The sequence below is a fragment of the Octopus bimaculoides genome, chromosome 20, assembly GCF_001194135.2.
Source record: "Octopus bimaculoides isolate UCB-OBI-ISO-001 chromosome 20, ASM119413v2, whole genome shotgun sequence".
Taxonomy (NCBI): domain Eukaryota; kingdom Metazoa; phylum Mollusca; class Cephalopoda; order Octopoda; family Octopodidae; genus Octopus; species Octopus bimaculoides.
Window position 1 is genome coordinate 16,372,098 of NC_069000.1, and position 10,235 is coordinate 16,382,332.

Sequence of the window (10,235 nt, forward strand, 5' to 3'; positions counted from 1 at the left end):
GTGTGTCCCTCTCTCACTTTGTGTCTGTGTTTGTCCCCCACCACTGCTTCACAACCAGTGTTGGTGTGTTTACATCCCTGTAACTTAGCGGTTTGGTAAAAAGGAACTGATAGAGTAAGTACTAGGGTTTTAAAAAATAAGTACTGGGGTCAATACATTCGGCTAAAAATTCTTCAAGGTGCAGCCCTAGTATGGTCACAGTCTAATGACTGAAACAAGTAAAAGATAAAAGTTAAATCAAAAAACTAAATAAATCAATGGATTAATTAAATTTGTTCCAACTTGCCTTCGCCTTCTTCACCTTCTTTGTCTTGATGTGAGGCATACGTATTCAGAAAGTCTGCAATATCTCCACCTGCTTCAATAAGCTCAGAGTATGTTCCAGTACTGGTTATTTTCCCCTTGTTCATAACTATGACAAAATCAACCATCGGTAACCAATGCACACCATGGGTGACCAGTAAACGAGTCTGAATGAAAATAAAAATTGGAATACAGCATTATATACACATGCGACGACTTGATTGTCATCAGCAAAGGTGATTTTATCTCGTATCTGGAAATTTAGTTTCTACTTTGCTGAACGCTTCCTTAATATATCTGAAATTAATGAGCATAAAAATTCTAAAAAGAATAAATCTCCAAAACCCAATAGAAATTATTGAAGTATATCTATGGGATATAGAATGAGCCAGATTAGAACAACAGCCAAATGATCCTAAAGTCACACCTTATGGTCTCAAAAGAGTTCATTGATAAAGCAATCCTAGACAGACTTTAACTGGAAAAAAAATATTACAGGATAGTTATGGCTCAAATACTTTTGACCATTGATCAATAAAAAGCCTATACAGCTCTAAATTTCTGAGATGAGGCACTACAGTGAAAGCTGGAACTTATACGGCCAAAACATAGTGACAGCAGCAATCAAGATAAGGGCACAACTCCAACTCGTACATAATTGTATTACCAGATCAGTACAGAGTTGACATAAGACAGCGATGAAGGTTTACAAGCCTTAAAAATTCACTCAGTCACTGCCTGCAGGCATAGTCTAGTGCAGGGGTTTTCAAACTGTGGTCCGCGGACCACAGGGGGTCCGCAAGGACAAGACAGGGGGTCCGTGGACAGCAAATACTTTTTATGGGCAATTTGATTTTATATATGTTTTTAAATCGAAATCTTTTAATTGACAATAAACCTATTTGTTAAATACTGTTAAATAAATAAATGTAAAAATATATGTTATTTTAATCAAATATTTATGTATAAATTTCATAAGAGTATATAAGGGGGTCCCTAAGGTAAAGCCTGAAATATAAAGGGGTCCGCAAGTCAAAAAGTTTGAAAACCCCTGGTCTAGTGCATAAAGGTGCTGAAATGTAGTGCAGTCACCTAGATGTTCTGAGTTAAATTCCAGGAAAAGTACTAAGGTGAATTTCAAGACACCTGAAGAAGGCTGGAGCATTCACAGCCAAATTGTTGTGGAAGCAACGATCAAAATGAGGATACCACTTTAACTAATTCATAATTAGCATTTAGTCTCACACTGTGAAATTAAGCTCATGAAGACCTTTTCACCAGCTTAGGATGAAGTTCATACTAATCAGGCTCATTATTATTTAAGGTAGTAAGGCAGCTAGCTGGCAGAACTGTTAGCACATCATGCAAAATGCTTAGCGGCATTTCATTCCATTTTTACTTTCTGAGTTCAAATTCTGCTGAGGTTGACTTTGCCTTTTGGAGTTGATAAGTACCAGTTGAACATGGGGTTGATGTAATCGACTTACCCATGCCCTGAAATTACTGGCCTTGTGCCAGCCAAAACCTTACAGCATCATTATCTAAGGCAGTAAGTTTGCAGAGTCATTAGAACAATGGATCGAGTGCCTCATGGTATCTATTCTGACTCTGTATTCCCATTATTACCCTCACTACTCTTAATACTACCATCTGTCATCATTATCACAGCCACTCATTATTATGTGCTTATACCCACCTTGTTCTTCAGTAGACCACTATTGCTGATGAGGTTGTTGAAGATACTCTTGCCCACATGGCTGTCCACTGCACTGAGGGGATCATCCAAAAGGTAAATATCAGAATCAGCATATGAAGCTCTAGCCAGAGACACTCGTTGCTTCTGACCACCACTTAGATTAATACCCTGAACAAAGACAAAAATACAAGAATAAATAGATAAAATAAAGATGTTCATAGCATATCTATGCTTTAACCCTTTTGGTACCAACCTGCCTGAAACTGCCTCTGGCTCTGTAGTACAAATGTCTTCTTTTCAAAAGTTCTGAATTAAAATCTTCCACCAAACCTTAGTCATAATTTATGTTCCTAACACTAGCTTAATGACAACAAAATTATTTTATTAAATTCTTTGTTAAATTCAAAATTAGATGAAAGAAACATAGAGCAGCTCAACATAGATATGGTAACAAAAGGGTTAAGAAACCTGAAATAGACATCATACAAACATATACAAACACATCTGGAATTTGAAGAAATAAAACAATGCCTTACAGAAAAATATGAATACGCTATTAAAGGATTAACATTTTCTAAACAATATATATACACACTTACATATGAATGCATACATATGTGTATGTGTTTGAGAGAGTGTGTGTGCGTGAATACATAGCTAGCTACCTTCCTTTTTCCTTTGTTCTCCACATTATATAAAGCCATATGTTCAATCATTCAGCTTTATCTGCCACTCAAATGTAGCTATACTGGGAATTTAACGAACATTACTCTATGTAGTATGTTTGGTCTGCAAGCTGAAATGTGTTTCAAAAGCATTAGATGATGTTAACATTGGGATATTCTGAGAATGCCCATTCTCTGACAATAAGATACACACACACACATATATATATATATATAAGAAAACCCATCCTCACTTACAAAAGTATTAATGTTGCTTCACTACTGAAGAAGATTGGCCTGCAAGAGCCCTTTGCCAGTGCCACATAAACTGCACCAGCACACTCTGTAAAGTGGTTGGTGTTAGGAAGGGCATCCCACCATAAAAAGCAAGGCGGTGAACTGGCAGAATCATTAGCACGCCGGCCGAAATGCTTAGTGGTATTTCGTCTGCCGTTACATTCTGAGTTCAAATTCCGCCGGGATCGACTTTGCCTGTCATCCTTTCGGGGTCAATAAATTAAGTACCAGTTACGCACTGGGGTCGATGTAATTGACTTAATCTCTTTGTCTGTCCTTGTTTGTCCCCTCTATGTTTAGCCCCTTGTGGGCAATAAGGAAATAAGAAAGCAAGCCAAATCAGGCTGGGACCTGATGCCGCTCTCCTGCTTGCTAGCTCTGGTCAAACCATTCAACCCATGCCAGCAGAGAAAATGGACGTTAAAGGATGATGTTAATATAATTTTTGTTTTTATGTCAAGTTATATACAAAATCAATTTAACATTAAACTGAAGCATGTGAGAGAGAGAGAAAAAGAGAGGGGGAAAGAGAGAGAGAAAGGGAGGGCGAGAGAGAGAGAGAAAATATGTATATATATGTAAATGGGTCTACCTTTTCTCCAATTTCAGTCTGATCACCTCCAGGAAGAATGTCAAGGTCATGCGTCAGTGAGCAGAAGTCAATGACCTGTTGATAAGCTTTAGCATCACATTTCTTTCCAAATAAAATGTTGTCTTTGATGGTTGCATTTTGAATCCATGCTTCCTGGGGTACATAAGCTACAGAGCCCTGCCAATTTGGGAAAATAAAAGATGACAATAGGAGAGAGAACAAACATTTGAATTAAGTGTTTTATGGTTTATGAAAACAAAAGAGCAGGAAACAATAAGAACATTATTATAACAACAACATTCATTAATATGCATAATGTTCATTCAGCCATACACTGACACCCATGTGCACATATAGACATATAAATACACACACAAACACACACAATACAATATATGTAACATTGTTTTTCACATATTAGATATGTAAAAATTTATATACATGCATATATACACACATACACACACATGCATCCAAACTCACCAGTGTAGACAAATAGATGGATGAAGGAAAGAATAGATAGATAGACAGATACATATATACAGGGTGCAATGAGTAAATTGTCACCATTTTACATTTTTTATTTCATGTATGCACATTGTCTGTTTTTGATTTTGCCGACTACACAGTATAGAAGGGTCAGTTGGGCACCATCTGTGAGAAAAACAGCACCATGAAGCAATTCACTCTGCCAAAAATTTGAAAACGACATGCTGTACTGCTTGGCATTTGTGCCAGAAGCTCCAATACAAACATTTCAGAGTGTTTGGGTGTCAATCTGAAGACAGTGCAATTCGAGGACATGTACTGAGAGTGATAAAAATCAAACATCCAGTCAACATCATGGTGTTTGGAATGATCACTAGTGATGGCAACGTTATGCCTCCATTCATCTGTCCAGATGGCCTCACACTGCCCTGGGTCAAGAGGGTGGCTACTGGAAGGCCCCATGTCTGGCAGCAGGACTGCACCATGTCACACACAAGCAGGAGAACCCAGTGATAGCTGTCAGGCAATTTCTGAAACCACATCACTCCTAACATCTGGCTATCTAACTCCCCAGATTGCAACTCCCTTGATTATTATGCGTGGGGGAGGGGCACAGTTGAACAAGAGACCAACAAAACTTTTTGTAACAGCAATGATGAATTGAAGGCTAGAATTATGGCAGCATTCACCAACTTATAGAAAGAAACATGTAAATGAATGTATGTACATATATTTATGTACACATACATCACAGATCCATTTACAGTCATGTATAAAAATGGATGGTCAGTGCTGGAATGTCTTCTGATCATAGATCTACTTATTCAAGGTTGTCCCAAGACTAAACACTGCAACTAACACCATCAACAACAACACCACCAACAACCTCACTACTACTACTTTACTGAAAATGAAATGTAACCATATGGTATTGCCATTCAGGAATGACTGGTTAGCTGCGTGGGCGTAATGATATAAAAGTTGTTTACTGCTCTGCTGTTAAAATAGTTGTGGTTTGTTTATACTTTTACTTAACTATTGTTCCACTGCTGGGGTTAATGTTCTATATTTATAATAGACTTCATTCCAGCTTTTTGTGTCTTGGACATGTGCAGTGTTTCGATTTGTTTTTTTAAATGACATCAGGTGATTTATAGTGTACCTAGTAACATGGTTGAAAAGAACAGGATTGTTCCTAGCTAGGCGTCTCATGAGGGGGCTGTTTTTGTTGTAGATTTTTTGGCATCTTTGTATTTTTAATTTCACTCATTAGACATGGGCATGGCTGTCTGATAAGATGTTTGGTTCCAGTTTCAGTCAACATTGTGACATCTTGGGCACACATCTTCACTGGATTAAATGCATTATCATCATCTTCATTTATCAACATGAACATCCATTTTCCATGTTGGCATGGCTTTGACAAGTTGACAGGAACTGGCATGGCTAAAGGCGGCACCAGGATTCCTCAGTTTGTTTTGGTTTGGTTTCTACAGCTGGATGTCCATCCTAATACCAACCACTTTACAGAGTGTGCTGGAGGCTTTTCACATGGCATCTTCACCAGTGCTTTTTTATGTGGCATCAGCACCAGTGCTTTTTATGTGACAACTTGGTTTTAGGATCTCAGTTTTGGTGTGGTGGGTGGGCGGGTCTTCTTAGAGTACAGCAATACACCATGTCGCTAACTTAACTAGAATTTGTGAAGTATTCCTCATACACTCATGAGCATAACATTTCTGCATTGTGATTAATGGGGCATTGTGAGACAGAGCTGTGTGGTGTGCTATTTCAAGTGAAAGAATTGTAGTTTACTTTACCTTAACATACACAGAGCCACTTTTCTTGTGCATGTCTCCAAGAAGACAGGACAACACTGAAGACTTGCCACTCCCAACAGTACCAACAAGAGCCACGAGTGAACCTTCTGGAATCGTGAGATTGATGCTGAAATCAAACAATACAAATAAAAACTATCAGTATACATATGTGTGTGTGTGTGTGTATGCATATGCATGTGTGTATGTATGTATGTATGTGTGTACGCGTGCGTGTATCAGTCATCATAATGATTTCTGTCGCCAGATGTCCTTCCAACCATTTCACAGTGTGTAGTGGGTGTCTTTCTGTGCCACTGCCACTAGTGAGGTTACTTTATAGATTGGTAATCTACAGACCTGAGGAGGGAACCTGTGTCCTTATGTTCGATGGGGCTAAGATATGAAAGAAGTGTTTAAGATAGAACAGGTTTTGTCGTGGAGGGATTACATGACAACCCCTATTTAAGAGAGAGAGAGAGAGAGAGAGAATAAATTGCGATCTCCCAAGAGATAGTTAGAGGTGATGAGGTGTCCAGATGGCACCTGTCCTTTCTAACAACAAAGTATTAGATTAGTGTGATTACTAAAGTTCACTTTGTAATTATGTTTTATCAGGTTCAATCCCAAAGCTAATTACTTGAGCAAATACCCTCTACCTTGTAAATAAAGTTTGCAACCCAATAACAGTTTGCTTGTGGTAGAAAACTGTTCTTTGGTGGTAAACTTAAATCAGTTTCCTGGTTTCACTCTGCTATATGTCTCTTGGGTGCTTTTTAGCCCACTAAATGCAAGCATCTAAATTGGGTCATCAGTACAAGAATAAAGCATTTATAATCTAAGAATAATTATATAGAGGAGGAAAAATTGTAAGCCATTGCCTTGTTCACACAGATATGGCAGTGTGGTTGAAAAGTTTACATTTGGTTCCAATGTGTGAGAACCTTTAAAATGAAAATACCTCACTTGAGAAACAAAGATAAACAAAAAAGGTATGTGACTTCAGAACAACTGCTTCAATAAATTTAATCTAACCCATGCTGGTGTGTAAAAATGGATGCAAATAGTAATAATGATGGTGGTGATGGTGAATATTGTTTTCATTTTCTTTTAAGTACATGAAATAACTTGGATAGGTTTCAGTATTTTTCTGACCTCATTGTCAAAGTACAGACTTCACCATTCTCGCTGAAGAAGAGCTGAAAGAATCACTGAGCAAATGTACAGAAGTGTACACTGATTGGCAAATGAAAATATGATATGCTATGTATCATATTTTCTCCTTGGGCCTCACAGAGACAATGATAAGTAATCAAGACCTTTGGCAATATGTCATGTTTGAGAAAACCCATCAAGCCAAGTGAAATCATAGTCATGGCTGATGCTGGGGTCACGTAACTGGCACCTAAAAAGCACCAGTTACACTTTTGAAGTGGTTGGCATTAGGATAGGCATCTAGCCAGAGAAACCATGCCAAATCAGATTGGAACCTGGTGCAGCCCTCCAGCTTACCAGCTTCTGTCAAACTGTCTAACCCATATCAGCATGGAAAACAGATATTAAATGATAATGATGATGTCTGAATAAGAATAGAATGATTATGACTGGAACATTTTTGATCATAGGTCTGCTCATTCAGAATTAACTTAGGGTTAAACAATAACAACAAGCACATAAAACAAAAATAAAGAAAAAAATAAACTGAAAGCCTTACTTTTTAAGAGTTTCTTCTTTAGAATTGCCCCATGAATAATATCCATCTTGTATCTTAATGGCCTCTCCTAAAATGTAAAGGTGAAATAGAAAGCAAAACATGATGTAAAACTGAAACAACTTGTGATTATATGGGTATGTGGGCAAAAAAGAAATTCTACATTCATACGTATAAGAGTGTTTGAACATGCATCCATTCAATAATCATGTGAATTTGATCAAAGGTCTGTTGAACTGGGGCTGACCTCATACTAAACAACATACACAATTAATAATGACAAATTTATTTAACTACATTCCTCACTATTTTCAAAATTAATTGAACAAAGGCAGCATATTTGAACAGAAATATGGTAATACAAGAGTTAAGAAGTTGTTTCAGCATATAGCAAGTAACTCTCGCACTCCAAGTATCTAGAACTGCTATAATATACTGTAAGGTAAAGCAATAAAGATGTCATGATATCCAAAGAAAATGATTTTTTTTAAAAACACTTTGTCCATCCTACTAGGAAATTAAAAGAAGGTATGAGTCCAGTGCAAATTGTTTTTTATGTTTTACCATGTTTAGTCAAAGCAGATACCTATAACTGTCTCTATAATAACATCTCCTTACCCAAATTTTATAAAACATTCAAGAAGAAAGCATTAAATACCTGGTGGTAGGTCATGACATATAATGTTAAGATCAACATCTTCAGAGTTGAGGAACTTGTTCACTCTTTTTAGGGAAACAGAACACTGAAATGGAAATTAGAAACAACAAAAATTATGGCTTGAACAGGTTGACATATCTTGTGTATATGCACATGCACTATCTGTTGTCTATTCTCTCATTTTATATTTACACACACACACACACACAACCTGTTAGAATTAGCAAACAAATCTTCCTCACATCACATCCAATTATCCTAAAAAAAAAAAAAGGGAGGAATACATTGGTTGGTGTATTCCTAGAACACACTGTATCTAGAGAAAAAAATGGACAATGTTTTCAATTGGAATGTCTTTGATCATATGTATCCTGGATCACAGTTGACCTGCTGTTAAACAATAAGGACATTAAAAACAACACAGGGCAAAACAATTTTTAACATAGTTAACCTAAGGAGTTCAGAAGGAATAACAACTGAATTGACTTTGAATTCAGATAGTAACAAGGTGCAACCATATATCGCCAGAATACAATTTGTCCGGTGCTTTTGCAGATTCTGTTATTTTGTTGATTGTAGGTATACAGGGGAAGAGAGACAGGTTCTTACCTCAGCAAGGTAAATGAATATTTCAGGTAGCAAGTTCATCGGGACTTTCATTAAATTGAATAGTGACTGAGATACAAAGGCTGTTTGGACGCTGATGGAGTGACCAGTGACAAAAATATATGTTGCAAATGAAGCAATCATCACCTGTGGAAGACAAAAAGCAAAAGAGGATAGAAAAGGATGAAGGAGAAGTGAAGGTGAAGAAAGAGAAAATTATGAAATAATGAAGTAGGAGGAAGAGAAAGTGTAGAAGAAGAAGAAACGGAGTGGGGAAATTAAAAGACCATGGAGATGAAGTAGATGGAAAATCAATGGGAATGATATGTGAGCAAAGAGAAAAAGTAAAACAAAATCAAGAAGTGAGTTGAAAGGACATATCTTGCTTGAATGTTTCAGTTTTGGTATGGTTTCTACATCTGGATGCCGTTCCTAACAACAGCTACTTTATAAAGTGTACTGTATGTAGATTATCAATATCATACACATACATAAATACAATGAGGATGATAATATATATATATATATATGTATATATATATTATCCAAAATATATTGTATTATATATCCATCACGGCCACTTTACCAATTGGTTTTGTGTACGGATTACAATGGAGTGTTAAGTAACAATCTGATTATATAACCATACACGCATCAGAGTTAGCCGATATAGAAGGAAATATGGTGACTGCTCTTCATTGTCAGGGGTGGATTAACACAACCAGTTGTCATATTCCTTCTATATTGGCTAACTCTGATGACCGTATGGTTATATAATCAGATTCTTACCTAATACTCCATCACCCTTGTGCTTCTCCTTCTCTCTCTCTCTCTCTAGTTCCTTCCCTAATTCTTCAATCCCTCTGCTCACTACCTCTCTCTGTTCCTCCCACATGATCGGTATTCAGCCAAGCATGACCTTTCTTTCTTGGCCTGTCCACCACTCACACAACATCTTATTTTCCTGTCTCCTGACTTTTGTCTATGTTCGTTGCTGCAAGGTTTCCACTTCACACGCCAGCTTAATGCAACTTGTCCTTTTAGTCGAAAGAGACCCATTGTTAGTCTCGTTGTCTGTATTTCTAATCATGTAGCATCTTCTCCATTTTCTCAATTTTTTTTGTCTGTGTTGTCATACATATTCACCTGCTTTCTTCCAAAAATGTAATGCTCTTAGCTTAGATTTTTGGGGCCTACCAATTTTGAACAGTCTCAAGTGTAACAGGCCAAAATTGTAGTGATAATTGGAAGGTTGGCTGATGAATAGAAAGCCACGAATGTTCCATTCTGGTTTTCCTGTCCATCTTTGTAATGTCCATTTGTCTGTATGTTTTCATTGTCATCTGTTATGTTCATCATCATCATCATCATCATCGTTTAACGTCCGCTTTCCATGCTAGC

At 37.1% G+C, this 10,235-nt stretch overlaps 2 protein-coding genes across 2 annotated transcripts in view; one reads left to right on the forward strand and one right to left on the reverse strand.

Moving 5' to 3' along the window:
* Positions 1-3,687, forward strand: part of LOC106880709 (uncharacterized) — a 38,110-nt gene extending 34,423 nt beyond the window's left edge. Inside the window, exons 6-7 of the transcript XR_008266304.1 lie at positions 2,012-2,092; positions 3,571-3,687. The gene's annotated coding sequence lies outside the window, so the exon portion shown is untranslated. The remainder of the gene's footprint in view (positions 1-2,011; positions 2,093-3,570) is intronic.
* LOC106880711 (multidrug resistance-associated protein 1) overlaps positions 1-10,235 on the reverse strand; it is a 65,060-nt gene that overhangs the window by 17,490 nt on the left and 37,335 nt on the right. The window contains exons 12-18 of the mRNA XM_014930786.2: positions 8,838-8,981; positions 8,229-8,313; positions 7,574-7,640; positions 5,863-5,989; positions 3,554-3,730; positions 2,000-2,167; positions 287-470 (exon numbers count right to left, since the gene is read on the reverse strand). Coding sequence (XP_014786272.1) covers positions 287-470; positions 2,000-2,167; positions 3,554-3,730; positions 5,863-5,989; positions 7,574-7,640; positions 8,229-8,313; positions 8,838-8,981 — 952 coding nt within the window. The remainder of the gene's footprint in view (positions 1-286; positions 471-1,999; positions 2,168-3,553; positions 3,731-5,862; positions 5,990-7,573; positions 7,641-8,228; positions 8,314-8,837; positions 8,982-10,235) is intronic.